This window comes from Equus quagga, chromosome 2, assembly GCF_021613505.1.
Source record: "Equus quagga isolate Etosha38 chromosome 2, UCLA_HA_Equagga_1.0, whole genome shotgun sequence".
Classification (NCBI taxonomy): Eukaryota; Metazoa; Chordata; class Mammalia; order Perissodactyla; family Equidae; genus Equus; species Equus quagga.
The window spans coordinates 102,226,360-102,252,538 of NC_060268.1; the positions used below are offsets into that span (position 1 = coordinate 102,226,360).

The 26,179-nt window shown below is 39.8% G+C and overlaps 1 protein-coding gene across 1 annotated transcript in view; it reads left to right on the top strand.

Annotated features, from left to right (window-relative positions):
- The window catches only part of BMPR1A (bone morphogenetic protein receptor type 1A), a 63,192-nt gene extending 43,015 nt beyond the window's left edge, over positions 1 to 20,177 (top strand). Inside the window, exons 7-12 of the mRNA XM_046653858.1 lie at positions 7,336 to 7,480; positions 11,446 to 11,638; positions 13,147 to 13,444; positions 14,965 to 15,140; positions 16,150 to 16,280; positions 16,364 to 20,177. Coding sequence (XP_046509814.1) covers positions 7,336 to 7,480; positions 11,446 to 11,638; positions 13,147 to 13,444; positions 14,965 to 15,140; positions 16,150 to 16,280; positions 16,364 to 16,489 — 1,069 coding nt within the window. The 3' untranslated portion in view covers positions 16,490 to 20,177. The remainder of the gene's footprint in view (positions 1 to 7,335; positions 7,481 to 11,445; positions 11,639 to 13,146; positions 13,445 to 14,964; positions 15,141 to 16,149; positions 16,281 to 16,363) is intronic.
- Positions 20,178 to 26,179: the final 6,002 nt, after the last annotated feature.

A 26,179-nucleotide genomic window follows, 5' to 3' on the forward strand; every position in this document is an offset into this window, starting at 1 on the left:
GTTCACAGAACCGAGTGCTGGAGAGGAGAGACCTGCACAGAGGAGGAGGTCCAGATATCTGCACAGGGTTCCCATCCAGTGTTCAGCGAATCTCTATCAGCACATACAAGTGAGGGAGCTGCCGATGGCTGAGTGATTGATACCGAACGCCTGAAAAGACTGAAGGAAACGGTATTCGGTCCTCACCCAAGGTTGGAAATAGTGTCTGTTCCCACCAGCTCTGAGAGTTGAAAGCCTCGTAATTCACAGGGCTTTGGTTAGAGTACTCAAAAGGGTCTTGCCTCAGTATTGGGCAGTAATCCGCCCTAGATGAAGCATGGCTGTGGTCCCACCCCAAAAGCAAGTCCCAAAAAGGTCCTTCTGTTCCACGTAGCTGCATCGTAGAACAAAGCTCAAGAATATTTATAGGAACACAGAAATACTCAGCACCCAACAAGGTAAAATTCACAATACCTCCCATCCAATCAGTGATTACCAGGTATGCGGAAAGTAGGGAAATACAACCAGTAATGAGGAATCAAAACCACCAACTCAGAACTGTATAGATTTTAGAATTAGCAGAGAAGGGCACTAAAACAGTTATTACAACTGTATTTTCATATGACCAAAAAGTTAAATGAGACATGCAAGATATAAAGAAGACCCAAATCAAACTTCAGGACACAAAATCTGTAATACCTGAGATGAAATATACACTGGATGAGAGTAGTGGCAGGTTAGACACTGTAGAAGAAAAGAAAAGTGAACATGAAGATGTAACAATAGAAACTAAACAAACTAAAACATTAAGAACTTAAAAGATGAATTGAGCACCAGTGCGCTGTGGGATTTCAGGCAAGCCTAATGTATATATATATAGTTGGAGTTTCCAAAGGAGAGACGAGGAGGGAACAGAAAAAAAGTATTTTAAGAAATAATGACCAAAATGTTTCCAAATCTAATGAAAGCCCAGCAAACCCTAAGTATAAGAAACACAAAGAAAACTACAGCAAAGCACATTGTTATCGAATTGCTCAAAACCAATGATAAAGAAAAAAGTCTTAAATGCAGCCAGAGAAAAATGGCAGATTATATACAGAGGAAGAAAGATAAGGATGGTAGCCAACTTTTCATGGGAATCACTGCGAGCAAGAATATAGCAGAGCAGCGTCTTTATAAAGTACTCAAAGGAGAAAGTTATGAACCTGGAATCTGTACTCAGAGAAAATATTTTTCGAAGATGAAGGGGAAATAAACACTTTGAGACATAAAAGCCCTTGAAAGAATTCGTCACCAGCAGATCTGCGCCACAAGAAATGTTAAAAGAAGTTCTTCAAGTAGAAGGAAAATCATGCCAGGTGGAATTATGAAGCTACACGGAAGAGTGAACAGCGCTGGAAATGGAGATCAAGGCAACCCCAACACAAACCAACAGTGTTTTTTAAGATCAGCCGAAAAGAACACTCGTCTCAGAATCAAGCTATGGGATACTCAAGTGTGTGACCTAGAGCAGTTCACGAGACACGCAGACACCACAAACTGTTCATTTAGGTTCTTTTTGTAGTTTTAAACTAAATATTACAGAGAACCTCATGCCTGCCCTGTTTATTTAGCTTTTGAGTTTTATGTACGAGGTTTATTTGCTTGAAAATCCATTATGGATCAGATTTACAAGATTAGTAATTTGGGGGAGTTTACATTTAGCTTGACTTTAACAAGATACAAATTGCTATCTGTAGCAAGCCATAAAAGGATAAGATTAATGTGTATCTTCCCGCATATCAAGGTTGGTATCTTTTATGTGTCTTGTTAATATTGTTTCCCTTTTTTTTTTTTTTGAGGAAGATTAGCCCTGAGCTAACTGTTGCCAATACTCCTCTTTTTTCTGAGGAAGACTGGCCCTGAGCTAACATCCGTGCTCATCTTCCTCTACTTTATATGTGGGATGCCTACCACAGCATAGCTTGCCAAGCAGTGCCATGTCTGCACCCGGGATCCAAACCAGCGAACCCCGGGCCGCTGAAGCGGAATGTGTATGCTTAACCACTGTGCCACTGGGCCAGCCCCTCACTTTTTTTCTGATGATTGTTTTCTTCCAGTCTAGACATATTTACAAATTTATTCTTCTTGAATCTGATTTATATTCATGATTACTTGGCCCTCAAAATCAATACCTTCTCCCAAAACCTCCCCTGTAATGATCACCTCCCTTCATGCTGGATTAAGTATCCTTTCTCTGCTGTTCTGCCAGTTCCTTGTACTTTCCTCTGAGATGGAATTTCTATCCTCTTTGTAAGTGATTTCTCTGACCCTTAAAAAACTGATTAAATCCCATGATCCACCCACAAAATGTGTATTACTTTTACCTTACATTTTGTATATTTGCTATCATGTGTTTACTTATTCATAATTATTTGCCTAAAGTCTGCCTTTTCCACTGGACAGGAATCTCAGTGAGAGCAGAGAATACTTGTCCGTTAATGTCGATGCTGACTGACTGATAAATTACCACTTTTCTGTTGCATTATTAAGGATAAACATGGTGAATTGGTGTGCCCTCGTGCTTGGCATGCCCTGATATGCATTAAAGTTTGTTGATGTTCATCAGCCTCCCCTGGCCCAGAATGTCTGCTTGGGAAGCAGTGTCACAGATTAATTTATCAGATAGGCCCACTTCTGGTCCATCATCCTCACTGCTGCCAGCAGGTGCCCAGTCCCACAGTAGTTAAATATTGAAAATGGAAGATTTTAAAGTTAATTGCAGCGAAAGTACTGCTAAATAATGTTTCATTTAATAAAAAAGATAAACATTTATTGTACACCTAAAAAAAGGAGTTGCTGATCATCTTTAAAGTGATTAAAAATAAGAAAAAATGTCCTTCACGTTCACGTTTATTTTTATTATTTTCTGCGCTCTCCATTTGTTCCTTTAGTTCCAGGTTTTAGGTCCAGGTTCATGTGGTATGTGCCTTGTGCATGAAGCGTTTCCTTTAACTTGGTTTCTTGCAGTGTAAGTCTACTGGCCATAAGTTCTCCCAGCTTTTGTTTATCTGAAGAATCTTCTACTTTCATTTTCCTAAGGTATTTTCACTGGATATAGAATTCTGGGTTGACTTTTTTTACTTAGAGATGTTTCCCTTTATCTTTGGTTTTAAACAATTTGACTATAATATGTTTAGGAGATGTATGTTTCTTTTTTGGTTTTTACTCTCATTTGGGGTTCACTGAGCTTACTGAATCTGTGGTTTGGTGTCTTTCTCTGTTTTTGTGAAATTATTGTCTGCTATCTCTTAACATATTTTTCCTCTTCCTTTCTCTCTCCCTTCTCCTTTTGAGATGTTTAGATTATTTGATATTGTCTCACAGCTCTTTTATTCTTCATTGAAGTTTCCTCATTTGTTTTTCTCTATATTTTTTAGTTCAGGTCATTTCTATTCACCTATTTTCAAGTTCACTAGTTTTTCCCTCAACTGTGTCCAGTCTGCTTGAGCCTATTAAAGGAATTCTTCATCTCTGGCATCATGTTTTACGTTTCTGGCATTTCCGCCTGACTCCGTTTCTCTGCTGAAATTCTTCATCTCTTTATTCATGTTGTTCATCTTTTCTACTAGAAGCTTTATCATTTTAATCAGAGTTATTTTAAAGTGCCTGTCTGATAGTTCCAACATAGGGGTCATCCGTGAGACTGGTTCTGTTGATTGCCTGACCTCTTGACAGTGAGCTATTTTCCTTGCCTTTTAGTGTGTCTCATAACTTTTGATTGAATGCACTACATCATGTTTAGAGTAACAGACTGAGATAAAATATGTATATTTGCACCTAAAAATGAGCATGCCTCTAATTCACTTAAGCTGTTAGTGTGGGGGGTGAGCCATTCTGGTCAGGAGTTGCTTTGGGCTCATCCTTGTTTACTGTTTGGGCCTGTGCCTTCAGGGCCTCACAGGTTTCCCAGTCCTCTGCTGATGGGCTGAGGTTTCGTTGTGCCTGGAGTGGGGCTTTAGTGGGGAAGAGTTTTTCTCCGTGTTCCTGCTAAGCCCCTCAGCGTTCACTGTGTTCGGCACCGCAGCAGAAATCTCCCTGCCTGCTTTTGCCCTTCCCCCAGAGGGAGCCTGCAGCCACGTGTCGCTCCTGGTGGGGCAGGTGGAAAGGGACCTCCTGAGGGAGGTAGGCCCATGTTGCTAGACCTTAAGGAAGAGGCTTTCTCAGAGTTTTGACCCTTCCTCAGCATCAGTGGATCTTTGCCTGGGCCAGAGGAAGTGTTTCCTACACACCAGTGAGAGGCAGAGGGACTTGCTCCTGCTCTTTATATCCAGAAGTAGAGGATCTTTGCCTGTGCCCTGGGGCCGAGACAGTTTGCAGGAAAGAAAAAACAATTGTGCTATACTGTGAGATCCACATTTGGGTAGAGTTTACATAGTCATAATCATGCAGACATTAAATATTGGTCTGAACAGATATTATGCTACAACCGTGTTGGGAGGATGTGAGGGGAGAAGCATTTCTGCTTGGGGAAGGACTAGGGGTGTTAAATGATAAGTTAAATCCTCATTTTCCACAGTGTGAAGTCAATAGTTAAAGCCTGAGACTGAAAATTGAAAATGTCAATATAAGCATGTTATTTAGAAATGCAGGTAAACATTAAATCAGCTTAGAAAAGTTGAAAATGTTCGCTTCTAAGAAGTACAAAATGGGTGGGAGGAGGGGAGTCTCTTGCTGATCTGGAGACAGGTGGGAGCGACCCAAGGCTGTGGACGGCTTGGGGAATACAGGCGCTCACGGGAGGCGGGGTGGCCTGTACAGTCTCAATGGAGCCTCGCATCAGAAGTCCCGAGTCAGCTCTCACTTCGGTGATCTGCACCACAGATGGGCCGGCAAGTGTTTTCCTTCAGCCTTGTGTGAAATAAGACTAGAAACTAGAAACTTCAGCTTTGTGTGAAATAAGACTAGAAACTCTGAGTGTTACCCGTAAGGAAGCGGGGTAGAGGCCATACAGTGGGATAGTGTTTAGCCGTCAGAAAAGAAGGAGCCTCTTTGCTTGCCGTGGTGGAGTGACCCCCAGATACATTGCTAAGTGAAAAAGCAAGATGCAGAACAGCATGTGTGGGTACACTGCCGTTCCTGGAAAGAAAAAGCAGCAGGAGAGATGAACACCAATCTGTATGTTTTTGCTTGAATGTGCATAAATGTCTCCAGAAGATTACCCAGGAAACTGGCAATGGGTTCCACTTCCAGGTTCCTTCTGGGGAAGTGAACTTGACGGCTTAGGGGTGGGGGTGGGAGAAGATTTTTCACTCTGCACTCTTTATGCCTTTTGAATTTTAAATCATTTGAGTCACTTCCCCATATGAAGTTTTAAAAATAAAATTACAAAAATGATTAAGTATATTGAGCTATCCGTATGGAAAACAAATCTGACTTGATGTATTACCTAATTTCCATCCTTTACTGTAAGTTCCAATGGATTAAAGGACTAAATGAGAGAGATCAAATTCTAAAACCTTTAAAATATGTTTATGATATTAGGGTGGGGAAGGTTGTCTTAAACAAGACAAAAGAGATTGATAAATTTAATTTGACAACATTAAAATTAAAACTGACATTAAACCCCATAAATAGAATGACTTGACAGTCACAGACTGAGAGAAGACTGTTGTAACGTAATTATCAAAGTTTTAGTATCCAGATTATATAAAGAACTCTTATGAATCAATCAGAAAAAAAGATAAAACACCGCAGTTGAAAACATGCAAAAACATAAATAGGCAGTTCACAGAAAAAAATCAAACTGTGAAAAAAAAAGGTCAACCTCCTTAGTAATCAGAGGAAAACAAATGAAAACAAGTCACTATTTCATACCCATTCAGTTGGCAAAAGTCTGAAACTGTGATGGTTCCAAGTGTGGATTGGAATGTGGGGAAATGCACATTGTGATGTTATACTTTTGGTGGAAATATAAATTATTTCACTTTTGAGAGCAGTTTGGTGATAGCAATAAAATTGAAAGTATGTATACCTTCAAGAAATTCTGACACAACTGCACAACAGACAGGCACAGAAATATTTTTTGCGGTACTGTTTATATTAGCAAACTTTTGGAAATAACTAAAATATGGCTGTCAGGGTAAGTTGTGGCAAATTCATCACAGGAGCACAGGTGTTATATAAATCATTTCCTTAACGGAATAGTAGTGACTTGGACTGTGGATTCCAGACCCAGCTTCTGGGTTTGGATCCCGGCTGTACCCCCAGCCAGCTGTCTGCCTTGGGGCAGATGCTGAACCTCTGGGTCATGGTTTCCTCATTTGTCAGCTGGTAACAATAGTGCTCAACCTCTGAGGAGTTTCATAAAGATGAAGTGAGTTATGGAACAGTGCCTGACACACTCAGCATCCGTAAAAATGAGCTATGGTTTTTTAACATGTATGAATATGAGTAAATATATAAAACATAAGGAGTTTTTTTTAAAGCAAAGTGCAAAATATTAATACAACATATCCCATTTGTGTGAATTTATATCCAGAGAAACAATGTTTATGAATATGTGCCTTTATGGTAAAAGTATAACTACATAGATAGGAAGGATATAACTACATTCAGGATGGTATTTGTCTTTTAGGAGGAAAAGAGGGAAATGGAATTATCAGGGAAATGGCTGGAGCTTCAAATTTTTCTAATGTTTATTTATTTAAAATATACCTAAAATAAATATAACGTAATGTTAATAATTTATTAAATTTAAATAGTCTACACGTGTTTCAATTGAATTAATCTCTACCTTTCTGTATGTTAAATATTTTGTAATTTGAAATTTTGAAAAGAGAAGGCTTCAAAAATATAATGAATTAATAGAACTTGTTTTCTTTTCCATAAACTTTTTCTCTTTTTTTAAGATGGAAATGTATTTATTGTTCATTTTGATACAAAAATACATACTTGTAAATTCAAATGAAAGTATTTATGTAAAGTAGAAAGTAAATATTCCTACATCCCCAGAAATAACTATTATTTACAACTTGCTGTATGTCCTTTCTGATCTTTTTAGACATGAGTACATGTAATTTAAACATTTTTTATAGCTAGGATTACACTTTACGTGCTGTTTTTTAATCTGTCTTTTTCATGTGCCAATACACCATGGGCATCTTTCCGTGGTAACATGGTATGTGGAACTTCACCTCGTAAATTCCATTTCTGGGCATTATTTTAACAAAGGCTGTATCATCCTTTGATAAGACTAATTTGGATATGATCTTGTCTGAGGGAAAAATGATGATGTCAACAATCTCAAGATCTTTATTACCTTAGAGTTATATGGTTTCAGAATTTTAATGTAGATTATTTTCTGCTTTTTCAAAGACATTATTGCAAGAGCATCTCAAGCAGACGTCGTTACAATCGTGATTTGGAACAGGACGAAGCATTTATTCCAGTCGGAGAATCATTAAAAGACCTTATTGACCAGTCGCAAAGTTCTGGGAGTGGGTCTGGACTGCCTTTACTGGTAAGATGAAATGTCATCCACGTGAATGGTGAATCGATATGGAATATGTCCTCACATGATGGTAGACAGCATAGTTATTATAGATTAGGGAACGTTACTAAACACATTTTTGTCCTTCTTCATTAGAAAGGTGATTGCAGTAATGCAAGATGAAATTAGTTAAAACTAAGGAATATGAAACAAAAAAAATAGAATAGGCAAGTAATATAGAGCCACAAGCAAGGTTAGGAAAGAAAACGTGGTCATGAAGTGCTCTGTAAGTCCTAGAGTTGGCTCCAAGTTTTGCTTTTAACAGCCAGCTTGAAGAGGAATCAAGATTCCTTGCATCTGTAGGGTTAAACTGATGGGTTGGGAGAAGTATAACTATTTCAGACTCTAAAATTGAAGGAAAGTTACTCCCACCGGTCTCCATAGAGAGGACACTTCCCTCAATACAATACTGTATGACCAAACACAAGTCATAAAAGGAATCTTAAAGTGAGTTGTAAATAATTCGAAGAGGGTTATATGTATGGAAATATTCAGATTTAGGCATCAAGAGGACCCTTATAGTAAACACTAGATATCCAGATAGATTTTTAATTGTTTGTTTAATTGCATTTGTTTAAAATAAATAGATTGATTTCTAAAAGTTCATCAAATTAAATAAGTCTGTAACTGACTTGGAAAGGCAAAAGTAAAACCGTCTTCACGTGTGGACAGCATGATCATTTACATAGACAGTCTCAAGGACCATACCGTAAAGCTACAACAACCAATAAGTGAGTTTATCAGGCTTACAGAGTATAAAGCCGTTGTACAGAATCCTCAAATTTGTATACACTGGCAACAAACAACTAGGAATTAAACTTTAAAAAGCAGCATTATTTAAAATAGCATCAAGAACATAAAATATTTTGGAATAAGCTTAACAAAATTTATGTAAGACTTGTACACTGAAAATTAGAAAATGCTACCAAAAGACATTAACAAGGCACTAAACAACTGGAAATGTAGATCCTGTTTGTGAATCAGAGGACTCGGTATTAAGATTCCAGTTTTCCTAAAAGCAATTTATAATTTCGATTCAATCCAAATCAAAATTAGAGCAAACTTTTGTAGAAAGTGATGAGCTAATTCTAATGTTTATATGGAAATGCAACGGACCCAAAAGAGCCAAAAGAATTTTGAAAGAGAAGAACAAAGAGGATTCGCCACCTCATTTCTGGACTTAGTATAAAGCTACAGTAATCAGCACGGTGTGTTCCTGGCATGGGGATCAGTGTGTGTATCACTGGAGCAGAACAGAGTCTACATATGGGCACACACATATAGAATCAACTGATTCAGGTGCCAGAGTAATTCAGTGGGGAAGAGACAGTCTCTTCCACAAATGGTGCAGGGAAAGGGCATCCATTTGCAAAAAAGTGAATCTTTGACCCTTACCTCACTCCATATACAAAATTGCCTTGAACTGGATCACAGACCTAAATGTTAAGGTTACAGTACAAAACCTTTAAAAGAAAATGTTTTAGAAAGTCATTGTGACCTGAAACTAATATAATATTTTATGTCAACAATTTTATACTTTAATTAAAAAAACACACAAAAAGAAAAAGAAAATCATCGTGACCTTGGGTTGAGGCAGAGATTTCTTAGAACACCACAGGCATGATTCTTTTGTTTTTCTCCCCAAAGCCCAGGACATGGTCGTATATTCTAGTTGTGAGTCCCTCTGGTTCCCTACGTGAGCCGCCACCACAGCATGGCTACTGACAGACGAGTGGTGTGGTTCCACACCTGGAAACAGAACCCAGGCTGCCAAAGTGGAGCATGCCTAACTTCAACCTGTAGGCCATCAGGGCTGGCTCATGATTCATTTTAAAAAATCATAAATTAAGCTTTCTCAAAAATTTGAAACTTTTCTTATTCAGAAGACACTTTTAAGAAAATGAAAAAAGTCACAAACTGGCAAAGCAGATCTGATAAAGAACTTGTGTTACAGAATATATAAAGAACTTTTACAACTCAGTAATAAGGCAACTCAGTTTTTAAAAATGGACAAAAGATACGAATAGACACTTCCCCAAAGAAGATATAAGAATGGCAGATAAGCACATGGAAAGCTGTTTAGCATCATTGGGGAAATGCAGATTAAACACAGTGACATACTCCTACACAGCCACTTGTATGGCTAAGACTGAAAATATTAAGTGCCAAAAAGGATATAAACAAATCAACTGGAAATCTCATACACTGCTGGTGGAAATACAAAATGGTACAGCCACTTTGGGAAATGGTTTGACAGTTGACTGAAAAGTTGAGCCTTACTCTCCATACAATGAAGCGGTCCTCTGCTAAGTATGTACCAAAGAGATGCATGCGTGTCCACACACAGACCCGAATGTGAGCGTTCATAGCAGCTTTATTCATAATAGACATAAATTGTAAACAGCCCAAAAGTTCATCAGTGGGTAAACGGATAAACAAATTGTAGCACATACAGTGGAGTACTAATCGTCAAGAAAAAGGAACAAACTACTGATAAATGTAGCAACAACACAGGTGAATTTCAAGGCATTTTGTGCTAAATGAAAGAAGCCAGGCACAAAGGGCTACATTTTTTATGTTTCCATTTATGTGATATTCTAGAGAAACCAAAACTCGTTGGGAGAGAAAACAGATCAGTGATGCCAGGGACCGGGGGTGGGTGCCTTTAAAGAGGCAAGAGGGAACTTTCTTGGTGATGGAAATGTTTTATATCTTAATTGTGGTTTTAGTGGTTACATGACTGTATACATTTGTCAAAACAGTTCTCAAAAAGCGTGAATTATATTGTATGTAAATTAAACTTCAATAATCCTGACTGTCTAAAAAAAATTGTAAAAGGATCCTGTGATGAAATGACTTAAAGTCAGTCAGTCGGGTGTGCACAAGATCTAGCCCACTCTCAGTGCAGTTCCAAGCTGGCCCCTAGTGTTCTTTTCCATTTAGAATGACCACTGATGCTTCTGACAATGAAGGGTTTCGATTAATGTGCATCTTTATTCAACAAATATTAATGAAGGCACTTACTTTACTTTAGATATCGTCCTAAATAAACAGCTATATTTTGTGAGCAGGGAGATGGGATTCAAACAAATACATATATAAGTGATAATAAAATTGTGGTTGTAATAAGTGCAGCAGCTGAGACGTATGTATGTGCCATGGAGGTGTTAACAGAGAAACGGCACTCTCGAGGAAAGGGAACTGCACTGAGCCAGGAGTGCGCTTGCGTGAATTCTAAAAGTTGAAATAAGGTAAATGAGAGAGGTGGGATGGTGGTGATAGCGAATGATGAGGCTGGAGAATTAGGCAGGAGCCAGGTCATGTGGGGGCTTACAGACTGAGTTGAAGACTTTGAACTATCGTTTAGATTTTGCTGCATAATAAACCACCCCAAAGCTTAGTGGCTTGAGACAACAAACATTTGTTATTTCTCATGACTCTGAGGGTCTTCTGGGCAGTTCTTTTTCTGAACTTGCTCCGCTGGAGCTAGGCTGTATGGTTTGTGCCCACCGCCGACAGTTCGCACGGTACTGTTGCTGGTCTCAGAGTTCCTCAGAACAGCAAGAAAGGGCAAGCCCCAGTGCACAAACACTTCTCAAGTCTTCGCTTGCAGCACATTTGCTCTTGTTCTGTTGCCCAGAGCAAGTCATGTGGCCAAGCCCAGCGTCTGTGGAGGAGACTACCCAAGGGTGTGTGTACCCAAGGGAGGGGAGTTATTTTGACCGTTTTGGGAAACAATCTGCCACGTTGGCTAATCTCTTAGTTTGTGATTTCAGAATATATTGTGCAGTTTCATCTTCTTTTCAGTACATTGTCGGTTTTAACGTTGGTTGTGTGTACCATGCTTTTTGAAGGGTGGGCTCTCAGACCACTTTCTCAGTCTTAATAGGTTCTTTTCATCAAGAACTCAAAACATTCTACTTTTTTCTATGAAGGTGCAGCGAACTATTGCCAAACAGATTCAGATGGTTCGGCAAGTTGGTAAAGGCCGATATGGAGAAGTGTGGATGGGCAAATGGCGTGGTGAAAAAGTAGCAGTCAAAGTGTTTTTTACCACTGAAGAAGCCAGCTGGTTTCGAGAAACAGAAATCTATCAAACCGTGCTAATGCGCCATGAAAATATACTTGGTGGGTACATGTATGATTTCAGTCAATTCCATATTGTGACAAGGTTAGTGGGATGCAGGTTGAAGCCTGCCATATGAGTTTTGAAAACATGTCAATTTAATTATGTGTATTTGGCTAAAGGAAACCCAGTAGAATACATACTTTAAATACAACACAGTCCTGAATGCCAGCCAACCACTTTATTTACTACCCAGCTGAGGAAACAGCAGTGAGTTTCACATTGGAAGCAGTGCTAGTTTATTGGTCTTACTCATATCATAACAAAAACCAAGTCTTTCACAGGTAATTTAAGCAGTTTTCTGGGATAACTTTATGTACCTTTTGCTTTTTGTAAGCTCAGTCACGTTCCCCCGCATAAGATGTCGCTTCATTTACGTTCTGTGCTTAGCAGGTGTCTCCCTCCCTTCCCACTTATGCAACTGTAAAATAATTTAGATGTGATCTGATCAGTAGGGTTCGTAAACTCCTCCAGCTCTCCTGACTTTTCTTTTCAGCTGCTGTTTCCCTACCCTTTAATTTAGAGCGTGCGTAGCACCTTGCCAAGTGTAAAGTAGGCTCTTGTGTTAGCCTCCTAGGGCTGTCATAACAAATTACCACAAACTGGATGCCGTTTTGGAGGCCAAAGTTTAATCAAGGTGTCGGCAGGGCCTTGCTCCCTCAAGGCTCTTGGGGATGGCCCTTCCTGGCCTCTTCCTCGCTTCTGCTGACTGCCAGCGATCTTTGGCGTTTCTTGGCTTGTCGACAGCACTCCTGTCTGTCTCTGTCCTCACGTGCCCTTCTCTCCTGTGTGCCTATGTCCAGACTTCCTTCTTACAGTCATTGAATTAGGGCCCTCCCTAATCTCGTATGACCTCATCTGAACTTGATCACATCTACAAAGACCCTATTTCCAAATAAGGTCACATTCACAGCTACCAGGTTGACATGAGTTTGAGAGGGACCCTGCTCAACCCAGCACTCACTGACGTTGTTCTGAAAGGAGAGAGGAGAAAAAGGACAAAGGAGGCCAGTGTGTGGACCTGCTCAGTGAGCGAGCTGGCCTGAAAGGCAGTCGTGATGAGTCATTGATGGGCGGGGAGTTGGTTAGTCGGGAGCAGACTGTTAGTTGAACATTTTTAAGTTCATTATTTTAATTTGTTCACGTTTTAATTTAAAATTGAGGGCCTTTTCCACATTCCTTCTTTATAGTTCTTCATGCGTAGAGAATCACAAAGCTTGATAACATTCCCCCAGGTTATTCTGTGTGATCTTTTTCTTAGTCATATTATTATAATTTTCTTGATTATCGTTAAGATTATTTTAAATTTATTGCAGAAGTGTGTAGAGTTATGTGTGTAAATTGCAGAAATAAAAGTTTTGGCAACACATTCAAGAGGTTTTTGTCAAGCAAATAAAATTTTTATTACCTGTACGTGATACCTGAGTTATTCTCAGTATCCTAAATGAGCACTCGTTATTCTTCCTGGCTCTCTCTGATAACTAACCTTTTAAACTCATTAATTGGACAGGTTTTATAGCAGCAGACATTAAAGGCACAGGTTCCTGGACTCAGCTGTATTTGATTACTGACTACCATGAAAATGGATCTCTCTATGATTTCCTGAAATGTGCCACACTAGACACCAGAGCCCTACTCAAGCTGGCTTACTCAGCTGCCTGTGGGCTGTGCCATCTCCACACGGAAATTTATGGCACCCAAGGAAAGCCTGCAATTGCTCATCGAGACCTAAAGAGCAAAAACATCCTCATCAAGAAAAATGGAAGTTGCTGTATTGCTGACCTGGGCCTTGCTGTTAAATTCAACAGGTGAATAATTCTTTGCCTACTGTTTTGAAATATATAGTTGAGGATTTTGTCTTTTTTTTTGTTATTGTTTTCTGACAAAAAATGCATCCCACTCTACATAATTCTTGATTTTGTTTTATTGTCTTAGACATCTTTCTATTTCGCTTTGTATAGATCTGCTTCATTCTTTTTAAAGAAAGTGTTAATGCAAAGCTTTCCATAATGCAGATCTACGACAGTTTATCCATCCATGGCCCAACTGACGGACATTAAAGTTGTCTCCAGTTATCTCCACTATTAAAACAATGCTTAGATGAACATTGTATTTTATCCATATGTAATATCCTTGAGCGTTTGTGCACTATTTCTTCACGATGGGTCCCTAGAGAAGGGACTGCTTAACAAAGAGTCTGTGCATGTTAAGCAATAGTGTATTACACGTTGTCCTGTAGAAAGCGTGCATCAGTTTACACTACCATAAACAGGGTATAAGTGTGCCATTTCTCCATCACCACTGGATGTTATCAATATTTTTAAATAGTTAGAATTATAAAATTTTTAAGGAAACCATTGAAACCATTTAGAATACAGCAGCCATTTCATATTTGAGAATTCATTTCAGGCCATAAAATAAAAGTACTAGTTCATTATAAGACAAACGTTAGAAATTTTTCATTCTTCTTCCCTCATTGTTACAGTGTTCTAATCCTGTTGGTTTTTTAATCATTGTAGTGTTTATTGGTTCAAATGTTCATCAAATGCCATGTAAGAAAATATAAAGTACATTATGTTAATCGCTTCAGAGTAGTTTCCAGAACCTGCCAGAGCTGAGGGCCTAACCAACAAAGCATTCATTTCTTTTAACTCCAAAATTTAATCCACAAATTGAAAAACCAATGAACATTTATTGCCGATTGTCAGTGTGGTTGTGTAAACGTGACGCACAGCAGAACTGAGTTGGTGGGAACCATAAAGAAGAGGATGTCATCCTCTGTCATGAAGGCTGAGTTTCTCGCATGAGAATGGCAAAGGCAGATGAGTCCTCTCAAATTCTTTTCACGTTCACTTGTTCGGAGATGTAATTGTCTACCACTTTTTTTTATACTCAGTATTGTAATCTTTTTTGTGGAGGCACAAAACTTGTTTGGTGACAAAACCTTACCTGAACTGACGTGAGATACTGATTGTCTTTATCCAGTTTAGTGTGAGTTTTTCACTGCTGACGTAGTAAGGAGTTTGATTAAGTGCACTGCTCCAGACCCTGCTGGGGACCGTATAGAATACGTAGCATATATTTAAAGGGTATATTACTTTTCTAAAAACTAAAAGATGCTAAATTTCAAAATACATCTGGCCCCAATGATTTATGCTAAGGGAATGTGGAAATTTTAGATAGATAGGTAGATAGCTTTTTATTTCATATGTAATATTATATATGGAGAGAGAGAGAGAGAATGACTTTTACAAAATACAACAGAAATAGCAGATGAACTATTTTGTTCTTAGCCCTCAACCTGGACATCGTCTGTCTTTCGTTGCAGTGATACGAATGAAGTTGATGTACCCTTGAATACCAGGGTGGGTACCAAACGCTACATGGCTCCAGAAGTGCTCGATGAGAGCCTGAATAAAAACCATTTCCAGCCCTACATAATGGCGGACATCTATAGCTTTGGTCTCATCATTTGGGAGATGGCTCGTCGTTGTGTCACAGGAGGTAGGAGTTTAAGTAGCGTGATTCTGGTTATGTTTGTATCCTCATCATTCAAAAAATAACAGCTCCTTTTATATAATGTAGATGTCAGGTATATCAGAGATCCCCAAGACCACTCCCAGGTTCTGTGATTTCAATAGAGGCGCTTGTGGGACTCAGCAAATAGTTATCCTCACTGATACAAATCAAAATAAGCAAAGGGGAAAGCTGCCTGGGGCAAAGTCCAGAGGCAATCAGACGCAGGCTTCCAAAAGTCCTCTCCCTGTGGGCTCACACAGGGTGTGCGCAACTTCTCCAGCACATGGTGACAACTTGTGAAATAGTGTCATGCATGGAAGTTATTAGAGACTTAGTACCAAAAGATTTTACTGGAGGCTGGTCATGTAGGCACCCTCTGCCTGGCATGTACCAAAATTCCAAACTCCCAGAAAGAAAGCAGGTATTCAGCATAACCCATACTGTTTGCAAAAATAATATAGGCACAGTGAGCCATCCTTATCATCTAGGGGAAGTTTTCTATCAGTGAGGGAACCGTTCACCAGGCAAGTTCCCAGACGCCAGCCGAGGGCCAGCCTTGCACGCAGGCTTTCCACAGACGGCAGTCTCAGACCTCCTGTGTCAACTCTTCTGCATATCATGTTGTCTTTCTACTGCAGGACAAAACAAAACAAAAAATAAAAACTGTATTCATTAGTAGCCACAATTGTGTGCTTGAATAATTAGATTAAAAATTATGGTGAATGAGCATTTCAATTGTTGCTCTTTTTTGGGGGATGTTGGTATGTCCGCAGCTGTGATGGGGACCCTGATGGAGGTTGAGGAAATAATTAGATGTTAAAAAAGAGAAGAATATTCATTTACTATTGATAGTGAATCATCAACTCTCTAATTTTTTTCTTCTTTGTGTAGGAATCAGTTTTAGTTCCATAGTCCAGTAAGAGATGCTGAATAGATTGACATATTTTGTCCAGCTGCCGTTTCTGTGCCCACTATGTTTTCTAACTCCCTACAGGGATAGTGGAAGAGTACCAGTTGCCATATTACAACATGGTACCCAATGATCCATCCTATGAAGATATGCGCGAGGTTGTGTGTGTCAAACGTTTGCGGCCGCTTGTTTCTAATCGATGGAACAGTGATGAAGTAAGTGGAACTCAGTCCCTTGAGGAAGTGATTGGTGTCACCAAAGACATTTACCAGCTCATTCCATTCTCTTTACTTTTCAGTGTCTACGAGCAGTTTTGAAGCTAATGTCAGAATGCTGGGCCCACAATCCAGCCTCCAGACTGACAGCTCTGAGAATCAAGAAGACACTTGCCAAGATGGTTGAATCCCAAGATGTAAAGATTTGACAGTCAAACAGTCACGAGGAGAAATTCTAGACTGCCAGAACTGTTTTCACGCAAGGAACGGGTGGAATTAGAGTAGAGTCAGGATGCTGACTTGGTTCTCAGACCCCCTCCTCACTACACCTTCACAGGCTGCTAATATTAAACCCTTCAGTACTCTGTAGACCACGAGCGGGGACCTTCTAAACACTTCATTCTTTATATATGGACAGCTTTATTTTAAATGTGGTTTTTGATGCCTTTTTTTTATTGGGTTTTTATGAACTGCATCAAGACTTCAATCCTGATTAATAAGTCTCCAGTCAAACTCTGGGTACTGAATCACCTGTTCATAAAATGGTGCTTTCTGTGAAAGCCTTAAGAAGATAAATGAATTCAGCAGAGATGGAGAGTACACACTTTTGCTTTCTACCTGGGAAAATTTAATCTATTTGTATCCTACCTTTGTAAGCAACCTCTGGAGTATGATCTGTTTGGGATACTGCTCAGTTTACGATGGTTTGTCATGCCTTGAGAATGGTGTGTGTGTGTACACACACGTGCACACCAGGATTCCTCTGCTGCCATTTGAATTAGAAGAAAATAATTTATGAATGCATGGGAAGATATTGGTGGCTGTTGGTTTTGTGCTGTAAAAATGCATTATCTGACCAAGATTTGCCAATCACATAAAAGCCATTTACCTTGCAAGGTAGCTAGCCTCTCCACCAACTTTATTTTTTAACATGAAAGTTGATATAAAGGCCAAAAGAAGTTCAAAGTGTCTGTCAATTTGGACTGTTTTCCTCCCACCACCATCATTTTTTTTCATAATTATTATTTTTGTTATGAAAAGAATCCTGTCCAAAATTGGGGCTTCCAATGCCACGAACCTTCTAAAGAAACACTTCTTAGCGAAGTGAATTACTAATTACTGCATTTGATAACAGTGTAAGTGCCTATAACCATGTTCTGTATTCTTTATTCTCAGTAACTTTTAAAAGGGAAGCTATTTATATTTTGTGTGTAATATGCTTTATTTGCAAAACACCTGCTCCTTTAAAACCATATTTTATATATGTACATATATTCATACTGTAGAAACCAGCTCACGTGTACCTCACATCCCATCCTTAAGGGAAAAAATTAAAAGATCATCAGAAAAAAATGTTATAAAGTAGAACCGCATATGAATTTTCAGAATTAATATGTTCAGAGTAGTATATCACATCTAGGAGTTTGTTCACTTCAGGTGCAGACTTTCATTAAGGCGCTGTCATCTCAGTTTTCCTTTATGAAAGGGTCCTCTACTTAGAACTTTCTGTTTCAGAGCCAATAGAAGTTTATCAACAACTGTGTGAGACATTTAAATCATTTGAGATTTTTTTGTCTTTTAATTTCTGTTTCATGACTCGTGAAGACCATAAAGAGAGTCAGGCAGAAAAGTTCAGTATCCCGTCAGTACCTGTATCTATACCATCCAGCAGTTATTCAGTAAAGTGCTGTCTGTGTTACGGGTGCCTTGCTATCCCAAGGGATAATTCGGATGTGCTCAAACTTACCACGCTTCTGTGACGCCTTTTAAATAGAACTCACGGGTGCATAAATTGAGACCGTTTTCTTTGAGTATAACATAAAATAAATGGGATTATGTCACAACATAGTTTTAAAAAACTTTAAATTGAAGAGGAGGAATCAGAGTGTATACCCATCTGTCACCAAAAATTTGACTGACATTTAAGGATGAAACTCATACATTTGTCTATACATCAGATTTCACTAATTTGAAACTTGCTTTAACAGTTTTGACCAAGTTGAATAATTTTCATAACATAATGAAAGTTTGAAGTGTTCATCAAGATAGGTAGATTTACATACGGATAGTACCCAATAACGTGCTTTTTCAGAATGTTTTCCCATCTCTGTACTGAGAAATATAGATATTTTGATCTAAATCGCCATGTGATTTAAGAAAACTTACAAGCTCTGATCTACTTAGTCTGAGGTTAACCTGGATTTATCTTGTATTTGATAAACTATACGTTCATATTTCTTAATAATAAAATATGTAGGGGAAGGCAAACTCTCTTCTTAGAAATGTTAAAATAAAATAGTATGTGGAAGCAAAAAGTGACAGTATGTAAGTACAAGACCACTCTAATGATTTTTTAATAAATTGATTAAAAGTGATATCAAGAATTAACCTTAGAAATTTGTTCAAAAAAGTATTTTCTTGTGTAACATGTTCTTTAAAAAGGAAATGATGCCATATTTGAAATCTTAAAGTCTAAAAAATGTTGCATGAAACTTTTCTTCTCTCCTTCTTACTCTTACTCTTAAATTTCTAAATTCATCCAGCAAGTAAAATACTTAACAGAGTCAGAGGAAGTATTGTTTAGTACCATACTTGTTAATTTGTAAAACCCTAGAAGCTGTTATTAGGTCCCATTTACAATCTAGCATTTTAAAAATGTGTGGCTTGTGTCTGTCTTCCCTTTAAGTAATTAAAACATAAAAACAAACAAAAAGCCAAATCTACCTGAATATAAATAACAAAAGGTAACCCTCAAAGAAAATTCTTCTAAATTCTCTGCTGGTAAATATCTCTAGGATTAAGGGCACCCAAAGCTTGGCTCCAGTGTGTTCTTTCTAAGCTTTCCCAGTGCTTTCTTATTGAACGAGTTTCTGAAGTATAAAATTTGAATCTAATTTCTCTGGAAGTGTTTTCACAAAAGATATTTCGATAATCAACATTTTATCTTGCCTTTCCAATGTCCAGAAGTGTTTCTGAGCTTAGAAAGTGACCTATAGTTTTTGAAAATTATGTTTTCCTAGAATGTGCCAGATTTTTAATTTATTCACTGCCTTTTTTCCCCAGATGCTTTGCTTCTGTTTAGAACAAAAATGCAATACAATTTTTAAAGAATCATACATCTCTAAGTTGGCCCAATATCAAAGTTGATATTGAATAATTTATTCCAGGCAAGATTTTATAAATTAAATCACTTACATTTCTTGCCATACATGTTGTTTTGAAATGTTTCTAAATATTTAAAATAATTTCAACAGCAGAAATACTAATTGATTTTTTTAAAAAGATTGTTGCAGCTCTTGTACTGTTGAAAAGTGGTAATCCTTATTATTTGCTTGAGTCAGATGTTAACAATAGTGTAGCCGTTCATTGTCCTGCCTCAGTGCTGTTCTGAGAGTCGCAGTGAAACCTGCAGATAGCTGACGTGTTCCTAAAAACAAATCTAGGGCAGCATCACATGAAGCCACGTGTATTGATCATCCCATAAGGAAAGTATGTGAATACGGCTTTTGCAAAGGATTAAATATATTATTGTAATTTTAGCTTGTGCTCTGTACTATGCTTTCAGTGGAATTATTTAAGCCCTTTTAGTGACTGTTGTCGTTGCCCATTTAAAAACTAAAATGTGGTATATATTGTATAAAATGAAAATATCATTATAGCTTAATTAGGGAAGTTGTACATAGACAGTGAAAGAAGGGTTCAAAACAAGCAATTTTATTATGCAATTGTAAAACACCAAAAATAAGAGGCTCATCTTTGATATGTAACACACTAAATGTATTTTGTACAGCATCTGGTTTAAAAGGTGCCTTATTAAGTTTACCATTAATTGCTTTGTTCTATATATAGATTATGTCCAATGTATCATTTTTAAGTAAATAACCTTATTTTAGTATACTTCAGTGATGTGTTTTGTGGTACTGTTTCGGACTGTGTTGTGTATCGGAAGTCACATGTCTGGTGAGATTTTACAACAAATAAGTTAGTGAACATACACATGTCCCTGAAATGTGCATTTCAGCAATTAGAAACCCAGGATGGAGCCCAGGGCAGGTGAGTGGCCATACACTCTTTCTTGTGTATCAATAGAGAAGTTATAGAAAGAGAAGCGAAGAAAAGGAGGGGGGAGTTGTTCTCCTTTAAAGAAAAATTTTTTTCTAATTCTAAAAATATGTACTTGTAGAAATTTTAGAAAACATAGGAAAGAATAAACAAGCAAATAAAATCAAAGTTTTATTGCTGGATGTTACCACTATTTACATTTGCATACTTTGCATCTGTTTTCCCCTGCATACTTTTTTACAACATTAAGATCATAGTATGTCATTTTATATCTATTGAAAACAATTTTTTTAAAAATTGACTGCATAATATTCCACCAAGTAGATGGAATAATTTATTTTTTGTAATCCCCTGTTGACTATTTGGATTATTTCCATTGTTTTGGGAAATAGAACCAATGTATTGAACATCTCTGTACAAAAAGTTTTGTATATTTATTTTCTTAGATTATATTCCTAAAAATGGGACTACCAGATATGAACTTTTAAAAGATTCTTTAAGATGAAAAAAACCCCACGGTTCTTGATGAATATCGTTGCCCAGAGGGCTTCTCAGTTACACTCCTGCTGACGGGAGTGCCCATCTCACCACCCGGCAGGTGATTTCTCAGGTGATTTCTCCCGGTTCTCTCTCTGCTCGGGTAGGCCCGGCTTCCTGTCCTGTAACTGGCTGCTCTCACTGAGCACTGGACCGGTTATCTGGCTTGATGGTGCTCCTGCCATGGCGGCTGCTTTTCAAAGCCTGAATTTCATGGAGCTACAGGCAGCTTCCCTCCTTCCTGCGGGCGTCCCGTGAGACCCCTGCACTTGGTCTCAGCCCCCTCAGCTCAGTCAGTCGCTGTGCCTTGTGATGCCTCTTCCTAGGCAGCTGAACATGGAAATCATCATAAAAGGTTTGGGTCTAGTTGATGTCTCCCCTCAAAAATGTGTGTTTGGAGATGGCCTGAACAGGGTCCTTACGGGAATCCCCGTCTACTATCAGCGTCAGATGGCTCCTTGAAGCGATAGCATGTGCCCCCATGCGGCTTGATAAAGAAGAATCGGGGATTCCTGGCCCATCAGATACTCGCTAGCTTTCCTTCCATCTGTAAACGGCTCACCCCAAAACAGGACACATACTCATTTTTCCTTCCCAGCATCATGTGTTACTCTCACTGGTCAGTTGGGCAGAGTGACTGTTTCCAAGGTTTCTTTAATATTATTAGTATGAATAGAGGAGATGTTAAGAAAGGAGGGCGCTGTTCTTCCAGAACAGTCTGATTCTTGTAGGTAATTTCACGCAGACGCTAATGCAGTCATTAAGTCTTCATTCACTTGAAGAGATATTTTCCCTCGTCTTGCTAATGCATGGACCATTGCTGGCACTTCACATTGTATTAAGTTAGATGCATGTTCCTAAAAAGTCTTGCTTCAGTCCTTGGAGCAGTCGTGCCTTGCCTAAGTGGACATGGTCTGCCGAAGGTGGCCAGCCGGTAGTGTAGGCAGAGGCCACCTAATGGCAGTGGCACTGTTCTAGTCATGGGGAGTTAAATACTTTGAGCTCAGGGCAAGAGCCGAAATGGGCCAGTCCCCCTGAAGCTGGGAATCCGGAGGAGACTTGGCTCAAGTGCAAAGGTACACACGGAATATTTGAGATGGAAGCAGAGACTGGGCTGAAAGGTAACACATGATCACCCTTGGAGGGGGGGTTGTTACTCTCATCTTTAGACAGCGTGTGTGGCGTGCCTAGTCCTCCTCTGAACTTTATCCTCCTGGTCTTTGTCCAGTTACCCTCCCTCTGTGTGTCCCGTGTATGCTCAGAATGCGATTCAAGGTGATTCCAGATGCCCCGTGCTCACCACCTCCACCTCACTACTCATACTCTCAGTTTTATCCAGGGAACCTGAAACGGCACCGTATGAAAAGTCAATGTGAAACGCTTATATTGAAATACTGTCAAGCTAGAACTTGGGCCTTTTTTTTTGAGAGAGGAGCCATTTTTTAAAGCAAATTTAGAATGATGGAGCACATCTGTTCTGTGATGCTCTACTGTCTGACTCAAATTCAAGGAAGTGTTGAAAAACGTGAAGAAGAAAGAATTGAAAGGCTGTGGCAAAAGAGACCAACACACGTTTCAATCAGACACTTAAAAAGCAATTTGTATTATTTGATTCTGTGTTCATACGTGGCTAGTAGTTTGGCTGGAGATAGAATCTAATCTGAGGCTCTTTCCCGTAGTCTTCCAGCATCCCTGTTGCCAGTACGAAGCCCGACGTGTCTAATTCAGTCCTTTGTAGCTTAACTCTTTCACTCAAGAAACAGAATTTTCTTATTATTTTGATATTTTGAAGTTTAAACTTGCCATGTCTAGATACATTCATTCTGTTATTCAGTACTAATTGGGTCCTTTTAATCTTTCCTTGGATCTGGGAACTTTTCTCTGTTCCTTCTTTACTTCCTCCCTTCCCTTCTTCTCCTTTTTCTGGGACTTCCATTAGACAATTAGTAGGTCTCCCAGACGTTTCTCTGTTTCTTAACATGTCTCTCATGTGTTCCATCCTACCTTCTGCTTTTCGGCCCATCTACTGAGGTTTTTTATTTCAGCAACCAAATTTTATTTTAACTTTTTTATTTTGAAATAATTTCAGACTTCCAGAAAAGTTGCAAAAATAGTATAAAGAATACCATTTACCCTTCACCCAGATTCATAAACTGTTAGATTTGGCCACAGTTGCCTTGTCATTCTGTGTGTGTGTGTGTTTACAAGAATTACAAAGGCTCATCTTGGAAGGTTTGTGTACACACACACATGCATACACATACTTTTGTCTGAACTGCTTGGAGTAAATGACACCTCATGCCTCAGTCTCGCAATACTTCCGGGATGTTCTGTTACATACCACGTATGTACAATTACCAGCCCCAGGAAGGCTAACATTGACGCCATGACAGTTCTCAGCAGTACCACAATCTGTAGACCTTACTCACCTTTTGCCAGTTGTTCTAATAAAGTCCTTGAGAGCACGTTCTCCTGGTCTAGAATCTGTCTAGGACCTTGCACTGTGTTTAGTTGTCCTGTCGCCGCCTTCTCCTCCTTTAATCAGAAGCAGTTCTGTAGCTTTCGTCCCTTGTGATACTGACCTGTTCTAGAGGGAAGGCCAGTGACTTTGTGGACGTGATGTCCTCCTCAGGGCATCCCGTCAGGAGGCCATGACCTCAGGGTGTCCCGTTATGGATGCTGTCATTGTTGGTCCCTTAAGGCAGGACTCACCATTTTTTTTTTTACCGTGCAGGCATTGTTTCCTTTTGTAATTAGTATGTTATGGGCGATACTTTGAGACTGTGTGTTAGCATCCTTATGTGAATCAGTGGTTACAAAGGAATGGTGTTCTAATTCCATTATCACATCCACATTTATTAAGTGGCATTCTGCTATAAGGGAGAGGGCTTCCCTTCTCATTTACTTTTTTAGTAGTAGTATGGAATCATGGATTCTTATTTTATTCAATGAGTTATAGTCTATTAGGTCATTATTTGTGGGGGTTTTTAATACTTTTTATTTTCCTCCCCACACCCCAGTACATAGTTGTATGTTCTATTTGTAACTCCTTCTAGTTCTTCTATATGAGCCGCCACCACAGCATGGCTACTGACAGACGAATGGTGTGGTTCTGCTCCAGAACCAAATCCAGGCTACCGAAGCAGTGAGAGCACCAAACTTTAACCTCTAGGCCATCAGGGCTGGCTCAGGTCATTATCTGTTTTGATGCTCAAATGACCCAGACTTGGCTACTGGAATTCATCAGGCTGGCTCCTGGGTCCTTTTGACATGTGCCCATCATTTTTTAAGCACCTCTTTTTGGCTGATTAAGATATTCCAGGCTTATCTGGTAATTTCCTTGCCCCGGCCGTGGAGCCAGCCATTTCTCCAAGGCACTCTGGTTCCTTTTAGGGAGGACGGTATTTAGAAACCAGGATCTGGGTGGCAAATAATCAAGGTTTAAATTTACAATTTTCTATATTGTTTCTAGAGATTTATAGATTCCAAAATCTTCCAAATTTTGGATCCTCTCGTTCCTCACACTAGTTTTCCTCAAACGTTTGGCAGTTTGGGGGAGCCGCTCACCTTTGTATTAGTGAACGCCTGCTCACCTCAGTCCTGTGTTCCTCAGCTTCCTGTGTGATCAGGAGTGATGGGACAATAGCTGTTCGTTCTAACAGCAAGAAGAAAGACTCCTTTCCTCTCTTCTTGCCTACTCAGGAGGATTCAGGCTTTCCCCGTCCACTTCCTTACCTCCTCCATCCCCCTGAAAGAGTCTGTCAGTGTCCGGCCAGGCTTTGGGGAAGCTTTCTTGATGGAGGAGGGTGGAGGAATGGTGCTCAGGCTGGAGCTGGGAGAAGTTACTGACGTTTTCAAGATAAACATGAGATACCAGAGGAGCTTCAGAGCATGAGAAGAAAAGGGACTTTTAAGAAACCTTTTTTAAAGACCCTATATCCTCTTCACAGTGCTTCTGAAACAAAGGGGAGGAGGTCAGGAGTTACTTGGACATCCTGTGTGGGGTGGAGATACATCTCTGGCCTGACTCCCGTGGGTCTTGGTTTCAACAGGGTTACACATGTTGTCTGGGCGTGGGAGCTTCCTCCCTCCACAGAGGCTGTCTCGGCCCTGGAACTGGGGTCAGGATTGCCCTGCGCTGCCCGGGCTCGAGGCAGAGGCGAGTGCTGCTGGCTGCTTAGCACAGGCAAGGGCCAGTGGGGACTGACCATCTGCTGCCTCGACTGCCCATCCTCCGCACATGCTGCCACGTGTGTCAGGCGCTGTGAGCTTGGGGCTCCCTGGAAGTCACTCCCGTCTCTCCCACAGCCTCAGATGTCTTGGCTTATGGTTTCCTCTTGCTGTTGCATTTTATACTGGATCCCTTTCCCTCCTCTTTTTCAGGAATTAACTGAAATCTCCTGATCTGCTTATGGTACCTTTCATGTTTTTCAGTGACACTGTTGAATATTTTTATATAGGATTTCCCCGTCAGTTTTGGGGAGGTATGATACCACTCTGTGCTCAGTCCATTGTCTTACTCTGGATGCTGCAAATGAAGGATGTTTCACCGTTGGCCTGGGTCACGGGGGCTCTGCTTGGAAGGCACCAAAAACGACTCTCCACTCAGAGATATTAGATGCTTAGTGAAGATAAGAAGTTTATCAAACAAACTGAGGAATTCTTGCTAACCTGGGGTCCGAATTATAAAACTGTCTCAACAGAAAATGTGCCCTTAAGCTTGATATTAAGGTTTGGTGAAATTGGTTTTGTTGCACAGAAAGCACCCTCTTTTTAAAGAATCATGGTTCGTCTAGTTCTCATCCCAGAAACTTCTCAGGAGTGACTCGTCCATGCTGCTGGCAGAGTCTACACTCAGCTCTTCCATTTAAACCTTCCTGTTGGAGGGGCCGGCCTTGTGGGGGCTGGAGGACAGGGGCCCCCTGTGGGGGAGAGCCCCTGTGCTCTGCTTCTTTTGTGCAGTAAGTTCCAGCAAAAATCGTAAATAGTAAGACGGCATTACCCTCGTGTTCCACTTAGTCCTCAGCACAGCCGGCCCAGGAATAGCAAGATCGAGCAGAAAGAGGACAGCGTGGGCTTTTCCAGCAGCGAGAGTGACCTGGCGCTGGCCTTCCAGTCTTGGGTCAGCGGTGGCACAGATTCATCATGCTTTGGGTCGGGATTGGTCTTGGCAGCTGAGAGCTGTGCTGGGCCAGGGGCCCTGGCCAGACTGAAGGGCAGGTTGGCAAGAGTCGACCATGTGGTCGAGATGATAAAATACCAGGATACTTCGTGAGAGCTGGTCCACTAACCACCTCATT